This window comes from Mus musculus, chromosome 6, assembly GCF_000001635.26.
Source record: "Mus musculus strain C57BL/6J chromosome 6, GRCm38.p6 C57BL/6J".
Classification (NCBI taxonomy): domain Eukaryota; kingdom Metazoa; phylum Chordata; class Mammalia; order Rodentia; family Muridae; genus Mus; species Mus musculus.
This window is the reverse complement of record NC_000072.6, coordinates 119,258,300-119,275,476: the sequence shown is the minus strand read 5'-3', so window position 1 is coordinate 119,275,476 and position 17,177 is coordinate 119,258,300. Positions and strand designations below refer to the sequence as shown.

Sequence of the window (17,177 nt, the reverse complement as noted above, 5' to 3'; positions counted from 1 at the left end):
ATTAGCCTCTCTCTTCTTACCTCTCCCTTTTCCCCTCCCATTTCTCCAACCAGGGTCAGATAGCCTGTGACCAACAGGCACCCGGACAATAGAGGGGACAACAAATGGAGAAGGTTCTTCCCTGCGGTCTCAGCCATCAGTGTGTGACAGATGGGGTCCCCTGGGCAAGGCTTCCGGGAAGAGCCTGCTCCAGCAGGTCAGATGCACTGAAGGAACTTGAGAATGGATTCCTAAGGCTTTTGGTCCCAGCTTGGCAAGGTGGTTTATAGCTATGGTTATATGCTAGAGTGCATGTGCCCTTGTCCTCAGATACAGAGTACAGGAAAAGAAAAGCCAAAAGGGCATGGTGTCTTCTCAGCCACCTCGGTAGCTTGGGAGGCAACACGGGTTTGAGGTCAGCAAGAGGTAAGTGTGTGAGCCAGGAGGACTCCTGAGTGGTCTCCTTTAAGGGGCTCATCAGGATTGTCTACGCTAGCCCTGAGAAGCAGGGAGTTGGGGCTTGGGCTGGAGGAAGGAGCCTGGGTTCCTGTGAGCAGAAGCCTTACCAGCTCTGAGATGGCCAGCACTAAACCTCTACGCTTTTTCTCTGCCTTGGTCTTATCTAAGCCACTGTTGTCAGGTCTTAATCCTAGTTTGCTTATTGTCCCAAGGCAGGCGGCTACATGTAGGTGCGACCTGGGAAGAGGCAGGAAGGTCTCCCTCACATCCCCCAAAACATCTTTCGTGACCTCCCATCTTGGATATCTTTATTCCTCTGCACAAGATATCACCTCTTCCAGCCTGTGACATGCTACAGAATGGTGAACCACTGGTGTGAATATTCTCTTCCCATGGCTGGCAGGAGAGGACAGTATGGAGAGTAATGTGGAGTGACCAGGAGCACAGGGGTAGGGTGTCTGTTGCGCAGGGATCTAGGCCTCTGGGGCAGGTGGGCACAGAGCGAGGCTGCAGCTTAGGCTGAGGGCTGTGAGGGAAGGACGTGACAGAAGGCTTTTTGTCACACTTGATGCCTCCTCCTATGGAGGCACAACGTTAGACTCTCCGGACCAAGATGTCACCGCTTGCTCCTCCCCTTAACTCTGGCCCCCCTGCCCATCTGGACCCATCATCGTGCGCACCCGGCTGTCCATGTAAGCCTCTGTCCAGATGATGTCGTGGTCATGGTTGATGACCATGGGGCGGCTAAGCACATGCAGGTACTCCATCACGCTCTCCTGCGCATCCGCCAGTGTGGAGATCTGTGTGTAGTAGCCTGGAGAGGACAAGGCTCTGTGACCACAGGATGCAAAGGACAAGCTTTTACTCAGTTCCTCTGTAGGGACCATGCTCACTTCCAGCTTCTGGGTGCTCCTAGCTGGGCCCCTTTCCTTCCTGATGGCCATGCCTTGTCTCCTAGTACAAGACAAAGAAAGGCCTTCTCTGCTCCAGTTTGGAAGACCTTGGGGGAACCTTCCCATCGCTAATATTTCCCCCAACTAACAGCAGGAGCTTCAGCTTCAGCAATGAAGGTAGCCTCAGCGCTACTGAGAAGGGCACCTGGCTGATGAGGCTGTGCACCGTTTAGTAACTTTCGTTCTCATTTCCCACCACTTCCCTGAGCCATTCGTTCCACATGACAGCAAAGTGGGACAGTTTGCTTTCTACCACGCCTCATGCCTAGAACATGCTATTCCCTTGATGTGAAAGACCCTTCAAGCCTGCCCAGCCTGCACTCTGCCCAGCCTGCATCCTGTCCAGCCTGCACCCTGTCCAGTGCATGCCTTGGTGCCTTCATGACACATTCAAGTCATATTGGAACCGAGGGACACATGCTGGTTACACCAAGGTCAAGATTGAGCCATTTGGGGCTGGTGAGATGGCTCAGTGGGTAAGAGCACCCGACTGCTCTTCCGAAGGTCCGGAGTTCAAATCCCAGCAACCACATGGTGGCTCACAACCATCTGTAACAAGATCTGACACCCTCTTCTGGAGTGTCTGAAAACAGCTACAGTGTACTTACATAAATAAATAAATAAATCTTAAAAAAAAAAAAAAAAAGATTGAGCCATTTGTCCCATCACCCTTAAGCCACAGCCTTTGAGCAGCACTGGGTACAAAGTAAACTCACAGTAAATTTTTGTTGAATCAACAGAATTGCATTGCAAGCCCAGGTCATGGGTTCTGATTCCAGATAGAAGAGAACTCTTGGCGTACACACACACACACACACACACACACACACACACACACACACAACATTGTTCCAGGGAAAGTACTGACTTGTGTGTGGTAACTGGTACATGTGATCCCAACACTTGGGAGGCTGAGGCAGGACGATCACCATGACTTGTAGTCGTTTTGGGCTCTCCAGCAATAGCCTATCTTGTAAAACTAATAAATAGGGTTGTTAAGAAGTCTCAGTGGGTAGGGGTACTTGCCAAGAAGTCTGAACACCTAGTAAGGTTCAATCCCTGGAACCTGCATGATTGAAGGAGAGAACTGACTTCCACAGGTTGTCCTCCGACCCCCACATGTATGTGACTGGGCATGTGTATAGATGGGCATGCACACATACACATACACATACACACACACATACACACACAGATATACATACACACACATACACACATACACATACACACACACACACATATACACATACACATACACAGACACATACACACACATACACACATACACACACACACACACACACACACACACACACACACACAAAGAATAAGTAAGTAAGTGTAAAGTTAAAAAAAGTTAACCACCCTCAGGAAAAAAATCAATCAAGAAATAAATAGGGGCTGGAGTAACGGATCAGTCAGTAAAGCACTTGCCAAGCACAGAGACCTGACTCTCATCCCTAGAATCCATGTTTTAAAAAATCTGGGTGTGCTGCCTTGCCCTTACAATCTAGTGCTGGGGAGGCAGAGATGGGTGGCTCCCTGACCCTCCCCAGGTAGCCAGTCTAGCTCAACTGGTAAGAGAAATCCTCTTTCAAAAAAACCAACATGGATGGTCCCTTCTCAGGAACAACTCCTCCTGACATCTGTCCTCTGGCCTCCACACACATGCACACACACATACCCATGTTTCCCCAATGTGTGCACACATATAAGGAAAAGAAAAGGCGACCTTCTGCTTTTGTCTTTGAAAAGACTCAATGCCTTAATTTGCCACAATAGGAATGAACGTGGGGCCTGAGAGAGCTGACTTTGAAAACGTCGGTCCCTTCTTGCTTCCCGCCCTGTCTTCTGTGTTGTGTATTTGTACAATGCTTTGTTTGAGGAGACCATTCTCTTGTGTAAGTGGCCTCTGCTTTGCACTTTGGACGACTATAAGCCTGGAGTCCCTGCAGGGTTGATGGACTGTCTGCTCCTGCTTCAGAGAAATCTGCCCTCCCTTTCTCTGAACAACGGGGGACAGACTGCACTGTACTGCTCCTGAAGAGGCCTCTGGCCAGAAGCTTGGCCCTCGGTAATGCTGTCCCACTGTCTCCGTGTGGACTGCAGAGTGTTTCACAAAGTCACTTACCTTTATTGTTGCAGGCGATCCACTTCATGCGGTCAGCGAAAGTCACTTCTCTTCCAATAAGGTAAGTGAAAACTCGGACCTGTCCATAAGAGACAGGTCCGAGTTAGCAGCTGCAGGCAGCATCAGTGTCATTTATGAAGGGCTCACATCTAGGGCCATGCCAGGGTCCCAGTGAGCATGGAACAGTTCTTATGTCTCAAAACCACGCTGGTCCTCTCTCTGCCCTGCAGCCTCTTACATCCCTCCTCTGGGCCCAGGCTGCTGTAACTTTGGGATACTCAGAACATACGGGAACAGGTAAACAAATCTAATGGGAGTCAATATCGAACTTGGGGTTGTACTACACACAAGACTACTATGATTTAGGGGAACGCCCCCTTGGCATCAGAAGAGGCCCCCTTTCCCCTGCCTTCCAGTAGGAGTCAGTACCTTTCGGTCTGGCCAGTTATAGGTCTCAAACACGGGCTCATAGTCTTCCACAGCCCCATCGGTGATAAGCATGATGGCCTGGTTGCAGAGACTTCCTTGTTTGGACTCTTGGAACTGAGGGACAGGGATGAGGCTGTCATCACAGGCCACAACCTAACAGCTGCAATACGGCCTTCCTCTACCCCCGCCCTCCCGGGCTCCCGCCAGCAGTTGGTACCTGTTTCAGGATCTCGAAAGCTTCAATTAGAGCTTGACTCACGACACCCACACCTTTGACCATCAGCTCATCCACCAACTGCTTGAAATGCTGTCAGGGTGGGGGACATGTAGATACAAGATGAGGCTCAGAGGATTAAGTGGGCCCAGGAATCCTTCTGTCTGCTCCTGACTGGGGAGGGTGCTTAGAAATGTTATCAGTGCCTGGCTGCAAGACCCTAGCTCCACAGGGGCAGCCAACCACATTCACTTGAGTCCATGTGTCTCAAATGCCCAAAGATGAAGTAAGTGTGTCAATCTCTCTTCTCCTAGAAGACAGTGCCAAGGATGAAGCTAACCAGAGCGTGTACTGTCCAGGGTAACCACCGACTGGCTTTGCTCTCCCCAGGGGCCATGTGGGGGCAGGGCACTGTATAGCAGTCTTCACAGATACCTTCCCTAACCCTGACGGGAACTTCGGGCTGTGGTGGACACTCACCTCTCGGTTGTCTCGATCTGCTTGGACAAGGATGCCTTTGAAGCAGGGCTCAATGTAGTGGACGTAGTCATTGTACTGCAAGCCAAGTAAAGGAGAGAGAGAGAGAGAGAAAGAGAGAGAGAGAGAGAGAGAGAGAGAGAGAGAGAGAGAGAGAGAGAGAGAGAGAAAGCAGATGTCTCACCTGGGCAACTGAGCAGCACTATCTCGGGGTGCCTGAACAGAGTAAGCAGAGGATCTTGACTCTAAAACTGTTCCCCAAATCCTGGTTCAGATGTGAGGTGCACCTTCTAGAGTGTGCTGAGAACCTGCCAATCCTGAGTGAACTCCTATGTGTACAGGCAGGCACTTTCCACCAATCCCTGAGCCTCCCTTGCATAGATCCCACCCCAGTCTGAGTAGGGATTCCAAACTACTGTGTGTTGTTCTTTGATAGAAGGTCTCATTATGCAGCCCAGGCTGGCTTGAAATTCAAGTCCTATCTCTTGGCTTGGTTTCTAGAATCCTGAGAGTATAGGTTTGGGCCACCAAGCTAGTTACACACTCACTCTTTCTCTCTGTCTCCATACATGTAGACGGTCATCTAGCTACCCATAGGGAGAAACATGAATTATTACTGTCCCCTTTTCTTATTCTCTCTGGTAGTTAGAATACAGATTTCAGGGTCTTTAACCCACTTTCTGCTTAAGGAAGATGGGAGAGAGAAGATGCAGTAACCGCATCACTGAAGAGCTAGGGCTACATCAGGAGAGCTGGGAGTGAGTGTCCTTCCTAGGAGTCTCTCTACAGGGCAGAGTATGGGACAGAAAAGCTGCAGGCATTGAGGGACAGTGCACTTCCCCTCCCTGGTAGAGTATGGAACACGTTTATGTGGCCATCCTGTTGGTACAGGTTCTGAGATAGGGGCGGAAGTCAACCCAGGGAGGGGTTGTCTAGGAGTGATGCCACGGGTAAGCTGAGCCTTGGGTAGCAGCTCAGGGTCTGGATCCCCCAACAGGATCATTCTGAAGCAAGACACTCTTGCCTAAGCTTGTCTACATGGTACATAAATTCCAGCAACAGCTAGAAATGGCAGCAACCATACAGGCTGATAAAGGATTTTGGATCAAGTAGCCTTCAGAATGGCGCCCCAGGGGTGTTGTCAACGCTGCTTCCATGGAACTCAAGCGGTCCCTGTTTGGTTGTACTTTCAAGCACTCAGCCCCTTGCTTTTATGCATCTCCTTTCTGTCTGTGTATCTGGGTTTATGGGATAAGGAAAGGGAGAGGAGTCATAACAGAGCAAGCACCTAAGACCACCCGGCCACCTGTGGATGGGAGGTTGCCAGTAGCCATCCTGCCAGGAGCCCATGGCAGGTCCCCGGCACTGCAAAGGCTGGTGGTTCTCTGTAGCAGAGCCCAGACACTGAGGCGCTCCTGGAGAATGTGGCCTCCACGAGGGGTGTGCACATTCACAAATAAGTTCAGATGCTTTTAGGGGCCTTGTAATGCAACCTTGTAAAACCCCAGGCAGACTGTGGGTGCTACTTCAGGAGTCCTCAATGTGGAGGGAGGTGTCCCTCTGTGGCGGGAAGCACCTGTGGCTGGAAACACAGGCTCTTATAGGGAAGGGACTGAGGTAGCAGAATAAACTCCATTTTTTTTTCAAGACAGGGTTTCTCTGTATATCTCTGGCTGTCCTGGAACTCACTCCGTAGATCAGGCTGGACTTGAACTCAGAAATCTGCCTGCCTCTGCCTCCGGAGTGCTGGGATTAAAGGCATGCGCCACCATTCCCAGCTCCATTTTTTTTTTTAAAAGATTTATTTATTATTTATTATATGTAAGTACACTGTAGCTGTCTTCAGACACACCAGAAGAGGGCATCAGATCTCATTACGGATGGTTGTGAGCCACCATGTGGTTGCTGGGATTTGAACTCCGGACCTTTGGAAGAGCAGTCGGGTGCTCTTACCCACTGAGCCATCTCACCAGCCCCCATTTTGTTTTTAAGACTTCATTCTGAGTTAACTTGCCCTTAGAGAGACATGGCCAACGAAGAGGCAAAATCAGCAGGACACATTCCGTCTTGTCCTCCAAATGCTATTTTAAACTGCTATCCTTGGAGAAAACTACTGTCTAGAAGGCTACAGTCTGCTTTTCTTGAAGTGACATGGCCTCCATCCTTGGGCTCCGGGAAAGAAAATCCCTTTACCCTCTCATGTAATGCCAAGGCTTAGAAACCCCTGCTTGCGTTTTTTTCCTTTATAAACCCACTTCACCTAGAGCTGAGGGGAGGGTCACTCTCCTTCCTGTTCCATCAGAAAGGGAGCATGGCCCAAGCGCGAGCTTGAATAAAGACCCTCATGTGCTTGTGTCCGAATCATGGTTCCTGGTGGTCTCTTTGGGGTTTTTGCAATCTGAGCACAACAATGGTACAGGGAAAGAATATTTTCCCAGAGCAGGTGAGAGCAGAGAGCCACTGCAGAACAGGAAGCCACCATTACCGCGATGATGTTCACGAAGTCGTTCTCTCCCAGGGTGTCCAATATGGTGGTAATGGTGTGCTTGGCGATAGCCATCCTCAGCCCCTTCATGCTGCCGCTAATGTCCACCAGAATTACGATGTCTTTGGGAGATGTGGCAGCTTGTATGTACCTTATCAGAAAGAAAGGCAATGGGAGGGAGGCCAAGGCTGTACTGCACCTGGCTGGGAAACTCCAGTTCATTTATTTGGTCTGGCCCATGGGTTTCCCCAAGTTTAGGCCAGTGCCCCCTTGTCCTTCACTGTGTGTTGTGACCCCTGGACATGGAGGCTGCTGGGGTGCTGAGATTGGAAGTAAGCCTTCTTATTCCTTGGTTGGATTAAACCACTGAGGTCCCTTCCCAAGCCTCTGAGTTGGGGAGGGTGCAAGAAAGCCAAGGCAAGCCCAAAGGATGAAAGAGAGGTGCTGGGGCACAGTACCTCTCCTCTGGGAGTGCTTACCAGCCACGGTTTCTGCAGTCGAAGGCGATGACTCCGTTTTCATCAGGCATCCACTTTATTCCTGGGGAAACAAGGCTGCATTTCTCACCAGCCCAGTGAGTTGCCCGGAGGCCCTGGCTGTTGCTGACTAACCCCCAGGACAGGTTCTGCTTCTGATATGGAGAACATGCTGAGGGTGCTAAGCTACACCCTGTAAACTGCAGCAGCTGGAAGGATGGAGGCCACTTACTTTTGATAGGAAGGAAGATACTTTCTATCAAGACTGTCAGAGCCACAGTGGAGATCCACCCGTTCTGCTGCTTGTTTGTGAGGCTAAACCTCATATCAGATAAAGAAGAAGAGCTGTGGGGGCCATACCCATCTGGCCATGGGCACAGCAGTGAGAGCCAGTGCTCTGACTGGTTCTACCCCAGCCAGGTGGCTCATTAGCATGTGTGGTCCCTCCTGGGCTCAGAAAATACGTTACTAAGTAATTTGATTTGAGGAACTCCTGGCGCAAAGCAGAGTAGGTGTTCAATAGCTGTCTCCTGGATGAAGTGAAGGGCCTGAGAGACCTTGCTTGAACCCTAGCAGAGTGCAGGGGTTGGATTTTGTCTCTTTGTCTAAACATTAGTTGGGATAAATGCACACAAATCCCCACAGCAGCACGATGCATAAATCCTCCGCAGAGAAAGACCTCCATAATCAGGAATAATGGGTTCAAAATGAGTGGGAAGAACAGATGGGATTGTGATATGCTAGACAAAGCGTGGAGGCAAAACCCAGCAGCCTTGCTGCCTCTGAGGGGCTTCAGGGTTTGATGGCAAGTGGGATCAGAGGAGGCTGGGGCTTCAGGGCCATTTCCCGAGATCAACAAGTGTCAATGGATTCTCCATGGTATGGGAGTAGCCAGAAGCCAAGGGTTTTTTTGTTTTTGTTTTTTGTTTTGTTGTTGTTGTTGTTGTTGTTTTTTGGAGACAGGGTTTCTCTGTGTAGCCCTGGCTGTCCTGGAACTCACTCTGTAGACCAGGCTGGCCTCGAACTCAGAAATCTGCCTGCCTCTGCCTCCTGAGTGCTGGGATTAAAGGCGTGCGCCACCATGCCTGGCTTAAGCCAAGGTCTTGAAGGAAGAAAGCAGACAGGAACAAAGGCCAGGCTTGATGGGACTTGTGTGGTGTGGTTTTGACCTAGACTACAGGTGGTTAGAAAAGCCAAGTCCTCCCAAGGCCACACTGACAGCAGCGAGGTCATGGATCGATCTCAGACTGACAGATTTCAGACTGACAGCAGTGGGGTCATGGGACTTTGATCTGAGATTGACAGCAGTGGGGTCATGAGAAACTTGGTTTCAGAACTGTGAGGAGGAGTAGCTGAGCTGATGATCTTGGCCTGAATCAAAACCTGAGAAGAGAGGGCTCCGACAGGCCTGGATGCCTTACCTTCAAGAGGAAACAGAAATGAAGGTTCCCTCCCTCCATCTCACCCTCCCTCCTTCCCCAAGCCCTCATTACTCCTTCCCTCATGGTTCCAGGCCGATAGGATTTCCCCAGAGTGCAAGCAGCACTGGCTCACACACGAAGATGACCAAAGGCACGAGGAACAAGAGTGAGAGGCAGTGAAATCAAGGCCTTAGGAGGTACCTTCCCAAGAGCTACAGATAGTGCAGCCACCAAATACAAGGTACAGGCCGGGCATGTTACATCATCTGCATCTGAAATGTCCCCAGTACTTGTCTACTAAAGGCCTGGTCCCTAGTGCGTGGTGTCCTGTGGGGAATCTTGAAATGTTGCTCTACTGGGAGGAAGTTAGGTCATTGGTGTGGCCTTGAAGTGGTTATTGGGACCCTGCTCCACTTTTTTCCCTTTTGATTTCTCTGTCACCATAGCCTAAGTTGCTTTGCTTTACCATGTATCCTATCATGATGTTCTGTATTGTCATGGGCCCAAAGGGCCAGGGCCAGGTGACCAATGACAACTTCTGACAACATGAGCCAAAATAACCCCGCCTCCCTCATGAGCTCATTATTTCAGGTACTCTGTCATACTGAGGAGAAACCAATCAGCACAGAGGGTTTGAGAAGCCACAGAGAACAGTCAAGGAGAAAAGATGAAGAGTGAGGAAACTAAGCCGGGTGATGGCAGAGGCAGGCAGATCCTGTGAGTCCTGGGCCAACCTGGTCTACAGAGCAAGTTCCAGGAGGTATGTAATAGGGACACCCTCTTTCAAAGCAAGCAAGCAAGCAAGCAAGCAAGCAAGCAAGCAAGCAAGCAAGCAAGCAAGCAAGCAAGCTGGGAGTTGCGGAGCACGCCTTTAATCCCAACACTCAAAAGATGAGGCAGGAGGATGTCTATGAGTTGGAGGTCAGCCAGCAAGGGCTGGCTAGTGAGACCCTGTGAAGAACAAAGGGAGGGAGAGGAAGAGGAGGACGAAGAAGATGAGGTAGACAAGGAGGAGGAGATATTATTTTAAGTTATGAAACTTTTAAAGATGAAAAAAGTCTAAGCTAAAAGAAATATCCTAGTAAGAAGACAGAACAGGGAGAGAGAAAATTCAATATTTGAAAGATTAGTTTAGAGTTTTGTTGATTCTAGAATGGGAAGATCTAGTAAATACCCCACTGGAAGTGCAGAAAGGAAAAGGAGCGAGCTGAGAGGAAGACCATGATTGCAGAGATGTTGTGGGGCTGGAGAGACAACTCGGTCAGTAAGGTGCTTGCCTCCAAGCCTGGGAACGTGGGCTTGGATATCCAGTCCTCACGTAAAAGCTCTGGTGTAGTTTCATGTGCCCATAGTCCCTGTCCTGGGGTGTGTGCAGAGACAGGAGGCTTCTGGGAACTTGCTAGCCAGCCAGTCAAGCCAAACGAGCAGGCTCCAGGTTCAGTGAGAAACCATGTCCACCCCCAACAAGATGCAGATGATTGAGAAAGACACTTGATGTCAACCTCTGGCCCCTGCATACATGATGACAGGCGCATGCTTGTACACACACACACACACACACACACACACACACACACACACACACGTCCACACAGCACACACACACACACACACACACACACACACACACGTCCACACAGCACACACACACACACACACACACACACACACACACACACACACAAGTCCACACAGCACACACACACACACACACACACACTCATACACATATACACAAACAGGCACACACAACACACACATACACATACAAAACACACAAGCGTATACAACATGCACATGCAAACACACATACACATACTGGAAACAAAACAAAACAAAACAAAAACAAAACAAAAATGATAAAGAAGAGATGCTGACAAATGTTCTGGAATAGATAACCCAACTTCCATACCCAAAAGGCACGGTGCATCTCAACCCAGTAAAGGAGCTATACCCATGCACCTGCATGAAGCCGGGGAACAGCCTCCGGAAAACAGTCACATTGCAACAGCGCCCAGGGAAGGAACAGCAGCCATTTTAGCAGATTCCTCAACACCAGTGGGAGCCAGAAGAGGGAAACATGTCTTAGGATGCTGAGAGGAAACTGCTCTTGCTTTAGGAATGCGACTACGAATGAGAAGCATCACTGGAGAGCGAGGGCAAGAGGAAGCACCTGCGGGTAGACACACTTGGAGGCAGCTTATCATTGGAGGACCCTTCAGAGCGGCAGCTGCCAGAAGAGGGAAAACACGCTGGAAAGAACAGCCCAGGGTGCACGAAGGGAGAGGGAACAGAAACTGCAATTTTTAAGGCATAGTAATCTTATCTGTGGAGATGAAAAGTTTGAAATGTTAGTTGATGATAAAGTGTAATCAGGACAGGGAAGGGGTCAGGAGCACAGAACTTCTTTTTATTAGATATTTTCTTTATTTACATTTCAAATGTTATCCTCTTTCCTGGTTTCTCCTCCAAAAACCCCCTATTCCCTCTCTCCTGCCCCTGCTCACCAACCCACCCACTCCAACTTCCTGGTCCTGGCATTCCCCTACACTGGGGGCATAGAGCCTTCACAGGACCAAGGGCCTCTCCTCCCACTGATGACCAAATAGGCCATCTTCTGCTTCATATGCAGCTGGAGCCATGAATCCTGTGGCTCTTTGGCTGGTGGTTTAGTCCCTGGGAGCTCTGAGGGTACTGGTTGGGTCATATTGTTGTTCCTCTTATGGGGCCGCAAACCCTTTCAGCTCCTTGGGCCCTTTCTCTAGCTCCTCCATTGGGGACCCTGAGAACACAGAACTTCGAAAGTCCTTTCTTGGAAGGAATTCTTTTGGTTGGAAGATAATATTATGTATTTGTAATGCTCTGTTGTGTCAAATATGTTTGAGGAGATTGTAAAGTAATTGCAGAAGGATTGGAAGCAGGTGAGGAACTTATTTTTAAATGGATACACCAAGAAGGAGGAGGAAAATGGATGAAGGAGATTTATCAAAAACGGCGACCATTTAAAAAGAAATAATATGAGGAGACTAGCAAAAAACTTAAAATAAGATTTCACACTCCAACAAGAACAAAAATGCAAATGCCATTAACTAGTCAGTGCAAACAAAAGATTGCCCATTTGGGTAAAAATTTAAGAGCTATAAAGTACTTTTAAGAGACAAGGCTAAGGTAAAATGACATTAAAAAACTAAAAACAAAGGGATGGAAAAATGTGTCATGTGAATGCCACTCTCTGACATCCAAGAAAGCAATTTAAAATGAAGTGTTGGACAGGGTCGGGGGTGATGAAAATCCAGACACAATAAGCAGACACAGCAACAGCGACCCAGAAAATGGAAACAAAACCATCAGAATGACAGAGCCAAAGATGCAGGGTTTTCTTTTTACCCCAGGAACTCATGTACTCCTCTCTAGCACACATAGGATGTTAAAAAGCTTGGGGTGTACCAGGTCATTAAAACCGGTTTCAGTTGACTTCAGTTATTACTACACAGATCACAAAGCAACCAAGTTAGGACTTTATTGTATTATTTTTAACTAGACATATGTGTGGGTCTGTATGTGGATATATGCACATGATTGCCAATGTCCATGGAGGCCAAAGTCTCAGGATTCCCCTGGAGCTGGAATTACAGGCAGGTGTAAGCCACCCTGACATAAGCACAGGGTATTGAACTTGGGTCCTCTTCAAGGGCAATGGACACTCTCACCCACTGAGCTGTCTCTTCAGCCAGGGTTTTGGAACTTATAGTGAAAACATAATTTGAAATCTCTTTATGTTTGGAAATTAAAATTATGCCTCAAATAACTAAAGCAACACTAGAGAAATCATGGGGAACCTGGACTGGAGATGCAGCAGGGTTGGCACACGCCTGCTATCCTAGCACCAGGAAGGGGGTGGAGACAGGAGGATCCGGAGCCCGAGGTCAGGCTGGTGAGCTGGCTTACGGGATAAAGGTCCATGCTGCCAAGGCTGATGGCCTGAGTTCAATCCCTGGGGGTCCATAGAGTGAAGGAGAAAACTGAGTCCTGGGCTTGTCCTCTGACCTCCATGCTCTTGCTACGTGTGGCATGTGTGTGCCAGCCAGACAAAGAAACAAGTGTAACAAAAGGATAAAATTTAAAAAAGAAACCAAGGTCAAAGTGTTTGAGACCAACCTGGTCTATAGACTGAAATTCATTCACATTCTCTCTCTCTCTCTCTCTCTCTCTCTCTCCCCTCCCTCCCCCCCTGCCCCTCTCTCCTCTCTCTGTGTGTATCTGTCAATCCATCTCTAAAGAAGTGAATCATTTCTTGTGCTGTCCTTAATAGATTTTCAGAAACTGACTTCCTTCATAGACTAGATTGGGAAGTATTTTTTCTTTTTACGGTTTCTGGAATTATTTGAATCAGAATAGTGTGATCATTTTTCTGAAAGCGTAATTAGTCATTTTATAAAGCACAGAGAACCATTGTGTTTTTGAAATTCAAACTTACACCTTCAATTTGTTTAACATGAAACTGATATGTATTTCTAGTTTTTCATTTTCTTCTCTCTTTCTCTTTCTTTCTTTCTTTCTTTCTTTCTTTCTTTCTTTCTTTCTTTCTTTCTTCCTTTCTCTCTTTCTTTTCTCTCTCTCTTTCTTTCTTTTTTTCTTTCTTTCTCTCTCTTTCTTCTTTCTTTCTTTCTTCCTTCCTTTCTCTCTCTTTCTCTTTCTTTCTTTCTTTCTTTCTTTCTTTCTTTCTTTCTTTCTTTCTTCCTTCCTTCCTTCCTTCCTTCCTTCCTTCCTTTCTTTCTTTCTTTCTTTCTTTCTTTCTTTCTTTCTTTCTTTCTTTCTTTCTTTCTTTCTTTCTTTCTTTCTCCTTTTGTCCATTTTTTTTCTTAATTAGAGTTTTATTGCTTCAAAGAGAGACCATGACCAAGGCAACTCTTATAAAGGACAACATTTAATTGGAGCTGGCTTACAGGTTCAGAGGTTCAGTCCATTATCACCAAGGCTGGAGCATGGCAGCATCCAGGCAGACATGGCACTAGAGGAGCTGAGAGTTCTCCTTTTGTCCATTTTTAATGCAGGGTCTTACCGTGTATCCCTAGCTGGCCTAGAACTCACTATGTAGACTAGGTTGTCCTTGAATGCACAGAGATCTGCCTGCCTCTGCCTCCTGCCTCCTGCCTCCTGCCTCCTGCCTCCTGCCTCCTGCCTCCTGCCTCCTGCCTCTCTCTGCCTCTCTGCCTCTCTGCCTCTCTCTCTCTGCTTCTCTGCCTCTCTCTCTGCCTCTCTGCCTCTCTCTGCTTCTCTCTCTGCCTCTCTGCCTCTCTCTCTCTACCTCTCTCTGCCTCTCTGTCTCTCTCTGCCTGTCTCTCTCTGCCTCTCTCTGCCTCTCTGCCTCTCTGCCACTGCCTCTGCCTCTGCGAGTGCTAGGATTAAAAGTGTGTATATCACCATGCCCTACTATTTCTCCTTGAAAATTAAATGAAATACTTGTTTTTAAATTCAAAATTAATCCATTTACCTGAGTTTTTCAAATTAATGTATCTGCATCTCATATTAAATTTTAAATGTCTGCTGTATATGAAATTATGTTATTTTAAATTTATAACATTCGGCTTTTTAAAATTAATTTCCAAATAGTTTCTATACCTATTGGCTTCTTTCTGGGAACTCTCCGTTGTTCTTGTTCAGTGCTGGGGTGAAACCCAAGGCCCTGGGCATGCTGGGTGAGCACTCTTCCAGCCCTTCAGAAACCACCCTGTGCCTTTCTTTGTTTCTTAGTTTCCTCTTTCATCCATTTTAGTTCTAACTTTTCATGTTTATGTTGACATGTTGAGATCACAATTCTCTCTCTCTCTCTCTCTCTCTCTCTCTCTCTCTCCCCACCTCCCCTCTCTCTCTTGCCTGGAATTCACTGTGTAGCTCAGGCTGAGCTTCATCTTGTATCTGTTCTCTTGTCTAAGCATCCTGAATGATGGTGTGACAGGTGGTGAGTCACCATGTCTGGCAAGAAAGGAAATTTACATGACCATTTTCCTTAGAATTTGTCTTAGTTAAGATTTTATTGCTGTGAAGAGACACCACGACCATGGCAACTCTTATAAAGGACAACATTTAATTGGGGCTTGGCTTACAGTTTTAGAAGTTTAGTCCATTAGCATCATGGTGGGAAACATGGTAGCCTGCAGACATAGTGATGAAGTTTTTTTTGTTTTGTTTTGTTTTGTTTTGTTTTGTCTGTTGTTGTTGTTGTTTTTGAGACAGGGTTTCTCTGTGTAGCCCTGGCTGTCCTGGAACTCACTTTGTAGACCAGGCTGGCCTCAAACTCAGAAATCTGCCTGCCTCTACTTCCCGAGTGCTGGGATTAAAGGTGAAAGGCGTGAACCACCACACCCGGCTGTGATGGAGAAGTTGAGAGTTCTACATCTTGATCTGCAGGCAGCAGGAGACTGCCACACTAGGCCTAGCTTGAACATATGAGACCTCAAAGCTCACTCCTACAGTGGCACACTTCCTCCAACAAGGCCACACCTACCCCAACAAGGCCACACCTCCTAATCATGCCACTTGCTATGGGCTAAGCATTCAAACACGTGAGTCTATGGAGATCATTCTTTTTCAAACCGCCGCATCCTCTCCCTGGCCCCATAGGCTTGTAGCCATACATACCATAACATAGAAATGTATTCAGTCTGACTTCCAGTGTCATTCCTTATGGGCCAAGCATTCAGACACATAAGTCTATGGGGGCCATCCCTGTCCAAACCACCATGCAAGTATAAATGCAAAAGTCATAAACAAAATGAGTCCAAGGTAGCAATGCATGAAAGAATTTGCTAAAATCAAGTCAGGGTATTAATAGGAATGCAAATATGGGTTAACATTAGAAGATCCAAGAGTTAAGTGGGCAAAATGCAATATGATTTTCACAGAGAGGGAACACATCTGGCTGACAAAGAATGGAGAAGGGCTGCTCTTACTGCGTGCTCAGGAAACTGTGATGTCAGACCATAGTGAAATACCATTAGAGACTAACAGAGAATTTTGAGGCTTAACAATACTCAGATAGAGTGTGATTCAGTACAATATCTTATTCATCACCTTAAGGGACTATTAGTAATACAAGTGTTTTGGAAAACAATTTGTTTTCCAGCGTTGAATACCTAGAGATCTTAAGTCCTAGAAAATTTATTCCTAGATACAGACTCAAGGGAAACACCTGCAACAAGCCTCAAAGGATAAACACTCACAGGGTGGACAGGGCTCAGTGGAATGATTGCCTAGCATGCAGGGGGTCCTCTGTGTCATCCACAGTGTGTGTGTGTGTGTGTGTGTGTGTGTGTGTGTGTGAGAGAGAGAGAGAGAGAGAGAGAGCATGCATGTCCATGTCCAGAGCAATACTGTTCCTAAAAGTGAAAGACAAGAGTGGGAATCGGCCCATAGTTGACAAGGATGTTGGAGAGACTGTGATGATGAATCCTGGTGACATTAAACTGAATGAAAAAGCAAGTTCTAACAGCGCGTACACTAAGCCGGCTTTATAAATCTTCAAAACCAGTGAAGCAGAGAAAGCATCCTGGAAGAAAAGATGGCTGAGTGGGAGGCCCTGGAGCCTGCCCACCTAGACAATAATTGCATGGTTTGAGTATGTCTGATATCACTATTTTGGAACGCTTGAGTCTATTAAAGGCTTTCACCTTGGGGAGAATTCTTTGAGGGTAAATTGTAGTTATCGTCTCTCTGTTTCAGCGCCTAGCACAGTAGCTGCCCACCTCCCATATCAGTCCTGTGGCAGGCAGCTGTGCATGTATTCTTAGAGCAGCTAACACACAGCTTACAGGCCCCAAAGACTGGGCTTTCCCAAAATAGAGGGTCCATTGCACTTCTCACTTTGGTGTGGGTTCCTCCTCCTACCCCAAGTTACTTCTAGAAAATTTAAAGATGAGGTATTTTCTTTCCCATCAACTCATTTTGCTATACTTGGAGCCATGCATTAAAGGGAAGACTATTTTAAAACAAACTGCATATATCAAAGTGATCATGCACGTGATCAAAAAAAATCTGAGACCTTAAATATATACTTCAGCACAGAGTCAGCCTAAAACAATAAAAAAGAAAAAGAAAAACAGTAACAAACCATGGAGAAGGGCATCTGATTTGCAGGACTACTGCAGGAT

At 47.3% G+C, this 17,177-nt stretch overlaps 1 protein-coding gene across 2 annotated transcripts in view; it reads right to left on the bottom strand.

Annotated features, from left to right (window-relative positions):
- The window catches only part of Cacna2d4 (calcium channel, voltage-dependent, alpha 2/delta subunit 4), a 115,884-nt gene that overhangs the window by 76,931 nt on the left and 21,776 nt on the right, over positions 1-17,177 (bottom strand). For both annotated transcript variants that reach the window (NM_001033382.3, NM_001347427.2), the window contains exons 7-13: positions 7,610-7,670; positions 7,131-7,281; positions 4,649-4,723; positions 4,172-4,261; positions 3,955-4,068; positions 3,526-3,604; positions 1,119-1,252 (exon numbers count right to left, since the gene is read on the bottom strand). In NM_001033382.3, coding sequence (NP_001028554.3) covers positions 1,119-1,252; positions 3,526-3,604; positions 3,955-4,068; positions 4,172-4,261; positions 4,649-4,723; positions 7,131-7,281; positions 7,610-7,670 — 704 coding nt within the window. The remainder of the gene's footprint in view (positions 1-1,118; positions 1,253-3,525; positions 3,605-3,954; positions 4,069-4,171; positions 4,262-4,648; positions 4,724-7,130; positions 7,282-7,609; positions 7,671-17,177) is intronic.